Source organism: Cyprinodon variegatus, unplaced genomic scaffold, assembly GCF_000732505.1.
Source record: "Cyprinodon variegatus isolate N-32 unplaced genomic scaffold, C_variegatus-1.0 Scaffold368, whole genome shotgun sequence".
NCBI lineage: Eukaryota > Metazoa > Chordata > Actinopteri > Cyprinodontiformes > Cyprinodontidae > Cyprinodon > Cyprinodon variegatus.
This window is the reverse complement of record NW_015150821.1, coordinates 703,821-715,773: the sequence shown is the minus strand read 5'-3', so window position 1 is coordinate 715,773 and position 11,953 is coordinate 703,821. Positions and strand designations below refer to the sequence as shown.

Below are 11,953 nucleotides of genomic sequence, written 5' to 3'. Positions count from 1 at the left end.
GCGATACCATTATTCTGTCTTCTCCAGGGAGCATGTCCTCCCTTCGTTCTGTGCCTTGGCCAGCTCAGTTTGAAATACCTACCTTCTCCTTTGACACTGAGCTCATTCTTCAAGCAGCAAATGAAGCTAACCTAAAGGACGGAACATTACTTTGCAATCCTGCAGTAAAATCTGACATTCTGGACAAACTAGCTGAGAGCATCTTTATCTACACTGCCTATCCATCAAGTGCACAAAGGGAGCAGGTTGCTGAGGCCTTGGTTAGGAAACACCCATGTTTGAGGGACCCAGTATCCTTCAATGGTTTATATAGTTGGCACAACAGCCTGAAGTACAAACTTGGAAATTTCAGAGCAAAAGTGAGACACCTTGGAATACCAGAGCTAAACGTCAACTGTCTCAAGAGAAAGTCAGCTGCAGATAAAACTGCAGCAAAAAACTTAAAAAAAGCAAAGAAATCTGAGGTAAACTATCTCCCACCTCATCCTCAAGGTGAAACGGATGAGTCCCTTGAAAAGGAGAGAGTGGAACTTCTCTATGAGTAAAAGAAGAGAGACAACAACAGAGTAATTCATGAGAAGATGGCAAACACTTTCTCACTGCGTCGTAAAGATGTGATCCAGAAACCACCTGTGGTTGACTTATATGCTCCATGGCCTGCCCTGTTTGAGTTTTCCCAGGTATTTAGAACATTTGAATACTTGTCTAATTACCTTTGTAATACTAAGTACTTTGTCTGGCAAGGTTGTAGTAGTGTGGAATTTGTTGAAACTAAGCTCCTAACTTCACTAAACTCAAACCATGCACTTAAATTAACTCTCATAGGGTGCAGCATCCCTTTCCAAACATCAGACCACTTAAATGTCGTTCTAATTGTATTTCTAGAGTTATTAGAATACAATTATACTTGGTAACATTTCTACTTGGTATTGTCTCTTTTCCCCTGTGTTTCTAATTCTTTTCTAAAATATGTATTTTCTGAATTAATTTTCTGAAATCTTTCTGCATCTCTCCTGGTGTCTTTCTCAGATCGAGGAGGAATTCCGAAGGATCACACTGAAGCCACTACAGTCAACATTCTTTGGGAAGTTGGACGAACACTCGGCTAAATTGTTGAGACTCTACAGTAGGAAGGGAGGAGCTGTTGGGAAGAAACTTGATGAGACTCTTGAAATCATGAATGAGGCATGTACTTTTAAATTTCTAGCAGTTATTTTAATGTTGTAGCATTCTGATATCTGTACTTATATGGTCACACCAGAATGTAATATTAGAATGTAATATCGTAAGACTATTAAGATCCTTAAGTTAATCTTCTGAACACAAATTAACATATTTGATGATATGTAAGAGCTTTCTGACCCCCCTTTTGACTGCAACACCATTGTAACTTTCAAGGTCTAGAAAGGTGTGAAAGTCATTGTTAAAATAGTCCATGTGACTCCAGCGGCTCAACGTTAATGCCATGAAGCAGCAATAATACTTTGTACACACAAAAAACCCACAAAAAGGAATTATTTTTTACATATCAGCTTCATATTATGTTAACTTAATAAACACAGCTTTGCCTTTCCATGTTCTACTTCAAAATGCCAGCTCAGTATTGACCTCTAGTTGGCTTCCTCCTGCGTCAGCTTCATATGCATGCATCATTGTGCTTAAGTGTCGGCCAGTAGTGAGCCGGCGTTGAAGCTTAACTCTCTGTTTACTACATAAACAGCGTAGGAGACTGACGCAGAAGTTGTTAAATATAGTCGTTGTTTTTGTTCGTTTTTTTTGCACAAATTCATCACATTAAGGTTGAGCCACTGTAGTCACATTAACTATGTCTTTAATTTCTTTTTGGGCCTTGAAAGTGGTCATGACGTTGCTGTATGTAAAGGAGCGAGACAGCTCTCAGATTTCATTAAAAAAAATCTTAATTTGTGTTCTGAAGATGAAAGGATGAACAAACCTTTTTAGATAATCTCATATTTTATATTTTTGTAGGACAACAGCATCGAGTCCAGAAGAGAAACTGTGATCAGAGGACTCATTCTCTACCTTGGTGAAAAGGCAGAGGAATTATTCAAGGACTACCGGGTAAAGAAATTATATTTCTGCATTTGTATTGATACTGAAAGATTTTCAAATGGATTTCTTGATTTATATGGAAAGTTTTACAGCACACTTATATATATGCATACATACTCATGAACATGACTATTGGTTGACTTTGACCTATGATCTACACAAAAATTGGGTTAATTCCCAGCACAGCTAAAAACTACTACAACAACCCACGTATTCACACCCTAATAACAACACACAGCACATCCTACCAGTGCTGTTCGGGCACAAATTGTACACAAGTATATGGATCGAAACTACCAAAGAAACCACGTAATGCCACTCAGATTTCTGTTCATAGCAAATATATAGTAGATTAAATTCTCTGATATATTTCACAGGTTTGTGGTGACGACGATTCTGCAGCCATACAAGAAGCCATCACTACATTTGTCCTCAACATTTTTGTGGTCAGCAAAGCCAAAGATGGAGGTCTGGAGAAGCAAGCTGGAATTGCCATTGAGGGAGCAGAGGTCCTTTTTGGTATTTCCAGTGTAGCACATGCTTGCACCTACCTTATGGGCCTTATTTATGCCTTAGAACTTAGTTATCCGAAGAAACTGAAATACACATTTGAAGTATTTCAGAAGATCTTTCTGGAGCTGGAGGATGTTAACAAAAACATGTCCTCCAAAGTCCACGATCTGAAGATTAGCTTACTGGCCTAAAAGCGATATAAGCATTGTTAATGTCAGGGGGTTTGAGTTATATCCACTCTGAAAGTTTTGCAGTTAAATTTCTCAGGTTCTCCGAATTGACTTTCTAGTTGCACTCTTGCATTTTGTTATGGGGAAAATGTTTGTGAGTTTGTTAATGAGCATTTGAAGGAAACAAAGCCTTCTGACAATATAGTTCCCAGCATGTAAACGGTTAGAAGATGCCTCTGTCTCATATGACCTTGTTGTTTGTACACACTGTGATTATACAAATCACAACATATTTATAGGAAAATGTTGATGCTATTTTTTCTCACTTATTGAGTACAGTATGCTAACAGGAGCCATTTGCTCCTAGTCTTTGTGATAAGCTAGGCTAGCAGTCAGTGCGTCAGAGTTCCTTACACACGGAGATGAAAATTGTGTATGTAGGAATTTCTTTAATTGTGAGGGATATGATGAATAACCTAAATTCCCAAAAAGCACCTTGTTCCTTAAAGTATTCGAGTGTGTTACTGTACAGGATTGTATAAACAGAATTGTGTAGAAAATATTATGTAAATGTTTGTGTAGTTATTGAAAAGTCCTTTTTGTAACCATAATTCTGACAATAAAGCCTGTCAAGTTTCACTTAATGAGCTTTCCTTTAGCACCACTAGCACAATTGTCTATTGTATAAAATCACTCAACATGTGTAGTGTATATATTTTATTATACTCGTTAGTTTTTAATATCAATTGGCCAAACTTTCAGCTTTGTGTAATGTTATAACTACATTTCCATATTTGATGAGCACATTCTACTTGCATTCTGTTTTCAGGCACCAGTGTTGCCTGAAACTAGTAAATAGTAAAAAAAAAAAAACTATTCGCATGTTTACTTTCAATAGAAATATTCAGTTGCTAATTAGAAAATTTGAGTACATGTAACTTTAAAATACACTAACAAATGTTTTAAAACAAAGTAGATCCCACTTATAATTTGTAATATGGAAATGTAAAAATTAAGTTGGATTTAAACAAAAGTACACATTTGGAACTCTTAAAGTTATGTAGATCCCACACACAAAAATGACTACAGCAATGATAAAATTAAGTTAACTTTATGTGAAAATTTTATTTTGGCAAACAGGAAAAATAAGTAATTTCTACAAAGACTAGTGTTGTTGGATCTACATAATAAAATTATGCAAAAAAATTCATTATATTTTTTAAGTAAATCAAGCAGATTATTTATATCAGTGTATCTCAAAGGAAAAATTCTTAAAGGAGCAAGAGAAACAAAAATATTGCATGCTTAACATTAAGACACCCCTGTTCCCCACCCTCCCTTTCCCTTTTCTCCTCTTGATTGTTTCTGTCTCTGCTTGGATACACTAAAGAGGCAACAGTGGCACTAAAATACACCCTCTATCAGCACTATCTGATGTCAGGCTCCATCTTAGACTTTTGCAAGAACAAACTCCTTGGAATAGTTTAGCTTTGCCCCATCACTGACAGAGTGGATTTTCTGCCTTTTCTCATAATTTTATGGAATAAAACTTGATCCTTTCAGTGGTAGCTTTTCAAAGGGTTAAGTACTCCTCTTTGGAGCCTTCCGTGATCCTGTATAAACCTGTAAAGCAGATGACAGGCTGTGTGTGCATGTGGGTCTCAGAGAGGTATTTGCGAATACACACCCTAGTAAAAAGGAGTGTATGTCGACAAGAGCACCTTTCAGTCCTCTCTATCTTCCTCCTCAGGGAAATAGCCAGCTGTCTGAAAATATTTCTCTACTTTTCATTTTTCACCAAAGAGCGTACATCCATTACAGCCATGGGGAAACAGGTAAGATCTGATCAAAAAGCATTTCTGTTGGTCTGACTAAATCAAAATCCAAGAGTCCCTCTTGGATTTTGATTTAGTTGAATCAAGTAGAAAGATAATCATTTCAGGGTGAGCAGTAGGAAATTCCCAAGTCTTACTGAAAAAGACATTATTGATTTTAGAATCAATAATGTCCGGGTACAATTGAACCTGTTTCCTGAATGCTGATAATTTCTACCACTGAATTAGGCATGTTGCAGTCTGCATGAATGGGCACATGTAGAGGATGGAGAGGAGGGCGGAAAGAAGAAATCAGCTTTTAGAACAAGAGCAAGATTCTTTTCACAAAATATCCCTATTTTAAAATGCATAACTTTAGGTGACAGCACAGCTGAGGAGCTCTGATATGTCATCTTCCTCATAAAACAGCTGCTGGTAGAATTATTCATCTGTCAAAAAGGTATCATTTTACTCTCACAGTTAGAAACGTTTATGTGTCTGAATAAGCACAAATGTTCTCACTCTGTTTTTGTTTTAATGTTTGCTAAAGCTAAGGAATCTTGCTCTAGCAAAGTCTGGACATGGAAACTTGGATACCTCATTAGGATTTTCTGTTTGTTTTTTTCCCCATATGGTAAACTTTGGGAATTTTTAATCACAGTTCCGGAAAGACTAAGCAGAAACTATTTTGCTTCAGTGGTATATTTTTTTCCTTCCTGTGTTATTAACATTCTTTAAATACTGTATTATAAACCGATTATTTCAGTCCTTGAGCAATCTGGATGACAACATCTCTTAATTGCTTTCATCACTTTTCTCTGTTTTCCACAACCCTATATCCGCCGCAGCCTCATTGCCAGTTTCGTTAGCAACTGTGGGTTTTTTGCCAGAGATGTTGCTACATCCCATTATGTCAGCCAATGGTAGCACAATAAAAAAGGGGCCTTAATTATGTTTGCATGTGCATCGTAAGATTTTGGGACTATAAAGTCTAAATATGCAGAAGAAGCAAGTCTTTATTGTGAAAAGGTGCAAGGTCAAGATTGGTCAGCTCAATCCACTTTACATGCAAAAGCTATATATGGAGGAGTTCAATGCATAACAAAGTATATAACAAAGTATTGCTTTTTTATTAAGATAGACACATCAGGTTACATAAGTAATGAACACATACAGTACATATTTTTATTCTTGGATGAAATGCTCCTAATAGGTAGCCTGGTCAGCCAGACTGACTTGCACCGTGTATACAACAGTCTGGCTGACCAAGCTACCTAATAGGACCACTGACATGAAATTCATACTGGACCATGATGACAATTAAAATGATGCATTGCATTGCATGCATGTATACAAAAAAGAAAATCTAAGGAAAGTGAATATGGAGTTATGGCCAAGACATTAGATTGAAATGTGGAATAAGCTTACACTATTGAATAGTTTGTAGGTATGCTAATGAAAACCTCAATATAACTTAGGTAGGTAGACTCATTGTTAGCACAAACTGTACTAAAATCTTGAGGATCCTAGGTATTTTTATTTGCAATTTGAATTTCACTTATTTCCATAGACCTTCAACCTGTCATAACTCAGGTAGTTAGCTGGACTATTGTGGAAATCTTACTTAGATTATTTGAAATCAATGATGAGTTTCCTTGGCTGGGTTCCTTTAAGTATTTATGTTTTTTATATAGGAGGGGAGTGTTGACCTAGTGGTTAGAGCAGCAGTTAGAGCGCTTGTGCGATGAAAAGGTTGCAAGTACCTGGTTCGATCCCCACAGCCTGCACTCTGGGTCCCTGAGCAAGACCCTTAACCCCACACTGCTCACCGGACACCACACAATGGCAGCCCACAGCTCCCAAAGGGGATGGGTTTAATGCAGAGGTAAATTTTTCCAATGTGAGATCAATAAAGTTTGATTAGTATTATACATTTTTCATGAATTACATGTTTTAATTAAGCCTCAACCAGGATCAACCTATTTTCAAACTTCAAATTTATGTTAAGGTTTCCTCAGAGCAGTGTGTGGTATTTTCCCTTCAAACATGATGACCGCACAGACATCTAAGGACTAAAGATATATGTTCATCTTACCAGACTGCATGCACCTATTACGCTGGTTTATTTAGATATTCTTTAGTAAATTTTCAACAAGTTTCAGAATGGTTTCTCTTCAGCTGAGAATTCTTGAATTGTTAGCTTGTTTAGAGCATTAAGGTAAATTAATTACTAATTGGTTATTATTTTCAGTTCATCCTTTTTATTTTTTTTTTTACTCTTTCAGAAATCTTATACCTTATGTTAAATTTACATCCCTTCCAGATTATTGTGACTGGAATATAAAGGACTTTAAAATTGCAGCTGCAACAATTGCTGTTAATATATTTAACAAAAGTAGGTTAAATTTATGGACGTACTGTTGCTTTTGGAAATCATGTCATTCTTTACAATCATACTTTGTTAATAGGACACCTAGTAAAAACTATTGATAAATACTTATTTGCACAAAAAAATAATCACGATTCATTCTAAATACTGATCTGAATATTGGTTTGTTTCGATCAAAATTCCTTTCTTCTTACATTTAGGGTGTATTTCTTGTGTAAAATCACTATGTTTGCATTTTGCTTTGCTTTATTTATATCAATTGACTGGGTTGTTGCTAAGCTGTGGTGCAAATTTGATGTCAAACAGTATGTTAGAATTTCCTGAGGTAGTTATTATTGTAGTATTATCCAACATGCTAATGCAGTTTAAAAATAACTACTTTGGGTGATGAAAGAGTACTGGTGCTAGTTTTTTTTTTATTTTTTATTGATTAATCAAATTCTTTTTTACAAAGATACATTTTTGAGAAATTAGATTCCCCAGTCCACTACCTGGGCTTGAATAGCCCAGAGTGACAAATTTTGTTCATATATGTGTACTTATAACTGATAAACTAGCTCATCCTATAATACCACTATCAATATTTGGTCTATTATATTTTCATTGTTTGTTATAAAATATGATTGTTTACATGAATTTTTAAGAGCTTGAGCACAATATACGCCATTTGCATTTTTATTATAAAACTTTAGAGAAGAAAAAAAAAATTGGACTTGGTAGAAAAAAAATCAGAGATTAGATTTTTGAGCCATATCGCCCAGGTGCCATGAAAAATAATTGAATCCTTTGTCATTTTTTGCAGCAATTAAATTTGCTCAGATATTTGCATCAATCAAACTGCACAAATAAAGTTTGCATAGTTAAATAAAACTTAGATCAAAATCCTTTGTCCAAATTTAACATGTATTGCTGTCTTATTTGTCAACACCTAGAATACAATTAATAATAAGAGTGTTCAATCATGTTAAACCCACTACTTTAAACCCAAAAGCACAAAAGGTTGTCTTCAGTTTTCTTAAAAGCCATTTTTTCCTGCTTTGTGATGTTTATTGCAAACAGCTGCTACATATTTCACAAATAGACCTATTTTCCTGTGGGGTCAAATAAATTTGCCTGCAAATGCATAAGCTGATTTTAAACTGGCCATCATTAACATTTAAATGTTAGCCTGCTGGCTAATAGCATACAATCTGCTTACAGGATGACAGATGGGGTTTTCCATTCATGCTGGTGTTAGCCAACCTAACACTGCATAACCAGAAATTATTGGAAAAAATATGTGGAGGTTTACCTAGAGATTGAATAGGAGAATAGATGTTATAAAACTCTCATAATTCTGTGAAATTTTGCAAGTTACGGTGCTGTGACTTGCTGATAGACTTCTACCAAATAGGGGCTGAAACATACTCAAAGTTTCCTTCAACAAAGTCTTAGTTTATGGGTTTATGGAATCAGTTGTTTCCAGTTTTGGACAAAGAAATGCAGCTGAGTGCCATAATATTGGTAATGCATTAGAAAAGGTTTCATCCATGTATGAGAACATGCTTTAGTAGCCAAGGTTCAGGAATGTGTTCTATGAAATGAGGAAAGAAATACCTTATTGACATTTTGTTGGATAGCAAGTGAGAATATGCAGTTGTGCAGCCTTAAGCAAACATTCATAGATAGAGATCAAAAATTAACTCTTAAAACCCTTAAATATACCCGGATTACAACAACAACAGGCTTCTATTGTCTCTATGTTTTATCAACCATAGTGTTAATGCAACTTATCTTACACTGTAAACATGCATAAACCTGAGCCAATTGTGTTTTAAAACCTCCTAAAGCCGGAATATAGCTGACTGTGACCCAAACAGCTGGGCTGCAGAATTTGGCTCTGTCTGATTCCTTGCACATGTGAACATAGCCCACCACAACAGATGTTCAAATCAACTCCTGCACATCTTGGTTGAGTGAGGCGGAGTAATGTTTAACAGAGATGGAGGTACAGCATTGCCTGAAAACCCTTCATCCGGAGAAACAAAGTACATTTTCTTATCTGCCTTTGTTGAATGGGTCCTGTCTTTCAAAGCTGCCGCTACTGCTGCTTGTAATGTAAGAAGACATATGAGGGCTGGGGGTATGGTTGTGCAGCTATGGAGTGGAGGGAGGTAGAGAGCTTTACCACTGCTGCCTTTTATGATGTTTGTTCTCAGTTTTTAGCTGGAGATTTTTGATAAAGACATAATATTTTTTCTCTGAGACAGATTCCTACACAGGCTGGAAGCAATTACTAAGTCATCCAAGCTGAAAAAAATGCATCAGGCATTCACTGAAACCGTTTGAAAAAGTAGATACTTTTTTTTTTCCTTTTCCATAAAAAAGTCAAGACTTTCAGACGACCGGTTTGTGGTGTGGCCCTAAAATAGCAGAGTACTTTTTTTTCTCCCCAAAACCTCTTTATTTGTTTAAGAGAGAAAGCACTCTGCAGTAAAGTGTTTCACAATCTCTTTCAGCCTAAAGTGCAGTATAACTTGCTTCTTTAGAAAAAGGTCAATGATTTTTAATATTCACCTCGATATTTTTATTTGATCCCTATTCATATTTTTTTACTTGTTCTTTTTTTTTTTTTTTTCCAAAAAAATAATAAGATTTGTTCTATAATTGCAAAAATGAAATTATTATTTAGGCCAGTTTGTTGGAAAATTTTGCACAAGTACTTTAAAACGTTATGCTATAACATATAAAGCTATAGTTGTTTTGAGATTTGATTAGTCCCAGATCATTGTGCCATTCATCTTCCCAACAATGCATTGTCCATGGTGAAGAAAATCACCCGCCCAGCATGATGCTATCAAAAAGTTTAACATTTGAATGGTGTGTTTATTTTCTGCCACATGCATTCTGCACAAAAGTTAAGTTTTGATTTAATCTGACTAAAACACCACCTTCCAAATATTTGCTTTATCCCTAACATGACACATGGTAAAATAAAAAAAGATTTATATGAGACCCTTTTAGCAATGCTATCATACATAGTGAGACAAGTCAACCCTAACAGGGGTAAACATGAATGAAAATTTTTACCGGTAGATATATATTTTAAATACAAATTACAATAAATAAATATTCATTTCTTTAATCGTACACTAGTTTGAATTGGTCTCTTGATATAAAAAGTAATCTAGGTTTGTGATGTATGTTAAAATGTTAAACCACTGAATACGTTCACAAGGCACTGTATGGAAAAAAAAGATGTTCTTAAGTAATTGGTTTCCTTAAAAAAATATAATTGAGATTAACTAAGATCTTGCATGTATGAAAAGAGAATATGTTAGTATAGTTTACTAAAAAATAAGGGAAAAATTACATTAATGCAAGATAACACTTTCCTGAGTCCTATTCACAGTCAGTGCATTGCTAAGGGGGAGAAGGATCAATACCAGGTCACTGCCCACACCCGTCTTGCATATTTAGCCTGCTAACCTCAAGCTTAATGTGTGCAGACATAGGCTGCTGTGCCCAATGAATACATTTTTCTACAATTTATTACATTTCTTTCAAACAACTCCATTACCTGTACTAAAGATAAAGTGCTGTGAGCATTAATTAACTTTTCAAAAACATTTTCATTTATTTGGCTGATGTTGAAGCAGATTGTGTGTTACTCAGTCGTTGGCAACATGTCTCAGGGCATGAAAGCAATTAAAAAGTTGAACTTTTGCCACAATGACGACCGCCTTGCTTTCATCTTTTTTATTTTACTCTGGCAGAGAGAAGAGTGTTCTAGTTAGGAAAATAATTATGCGCACTTAGATCGGCTCTTCCACTGAAAAAGACCATCCTAATGCCTGTGAGCACATACTAACCCAATTAGATATTTACCTTTTCACTTTAGTAACTGTGATTACGTAGCAGTTTGATGCCAAGCATAATATTATAAAGATGTCTTGTTTTATGTTGTTCATCATACCTACGGTAGGATCTGCACAGCATTATTTGGTAAGCAGAAGTTGGTTAAAAGGATGTATATGGGTGTGTGTGCTAAACGCAGTGGTGCAGCACCGCCCTGGAGACATGGTCCCATCTGTTCAAGGCTGGGCCACGTAGTTAGAAACTCATCAAACGTGGTCCCCAAGGTTTGTGCACCCCCACACTTTGTCTCTCCATTTGTTATGTCTTTGTCTTTTTGCTGTGAGAGTGGGTGGGGTGTCAGGGGCACATCTCAACCCCACAAAGGGGTTGCATTAATGTAGAACGTATCCATGAAATGGCCTGGTGGACGTGACGCTTCCTGGTCATGATTTATGCTTGCATGAGCATGCAGCCGGGAATGGGGTTGGGTGGGGAGATTCAGCAATAAGGGAGGGCGTGTGGAAAACAGAGCAGCTGGGATGCTACTGTATGTTTTGTTTATTTTCTCATCAATGTGCCACTGAAAGCTGAGCTCTTATTGGGAGGTTCCTTGGTGCTTCAAAAATATCTCAAAGGTTTCTAAGGAATCTAGCATGTAAGTTGATTTTAATGATTATATCCTGGCTGGTTAAAGAATATTTTTTTCCACTTCTTTTTAAATTGCTTGAGCCTTACTTAGCTTATTATGAAGATGATGACACAGTGTTTTGGCTATTAATTCAAAAATCGTTATTTAAAGAGTATTTTATGTACTATTAATGCATAATTTATTAATTTTAATTTTGATTTCTTTATTTTGTGTTACATGGATTTTCAGATGACCTTAAACATAAAAAACACATCTCATCTTTTTTTTTAATCATTGATGTTTACATAATGTTCAGTGTTATGGCCTGGTTTGCTTCATCTACTTATCTCACTTCACAGGAGGGCAGTCCCGGCCCTCTGCAGGTCTTTTTCTAATTAATGCCAGCCATCATCAAGAGAGCTGCCTCAGGCAGCAATGGCCACATTTGATTGGGATGAATAGTCATTTGTCTGGAATGATTGTATGGACAAATTTTCCTAATTGATAATGGTATATATATATATATATA

General features: G+C 35.9%; 1 protein-coding gene across 2 annotated transcripts in view; it reads left to right on the top strand.

The window, feature by feature from the left end:
- Positions 1–4,445: 4,445 nt before the first annotated feature.
- Positions 4,446–11,953, top strand: part of LOC107092128 (E3 ubiquitin-protein ligase Midline-1-like) — a 49,455-nt gene continuing 41,947 nt past the window's right edge. Inside the window, exon 1 of one of the 2 annotated variants that reach the window (XM_015386433.1) lies at positions 4,446–4,591. In XM_015386433.1, the coding sequence (XP_015241919.1) occupies positions 4,462–4,591 (130 nt within the window). In that variant the 5' untranslated portion in view covers positions 4,446–4,461. Of the gene's footprint in view, positions 4,592–11,317; positions 11,452–11,953 lie in introns of those variants that run through there. The other variant, XM_015386435.1, reaches the window with a different exon arrangement.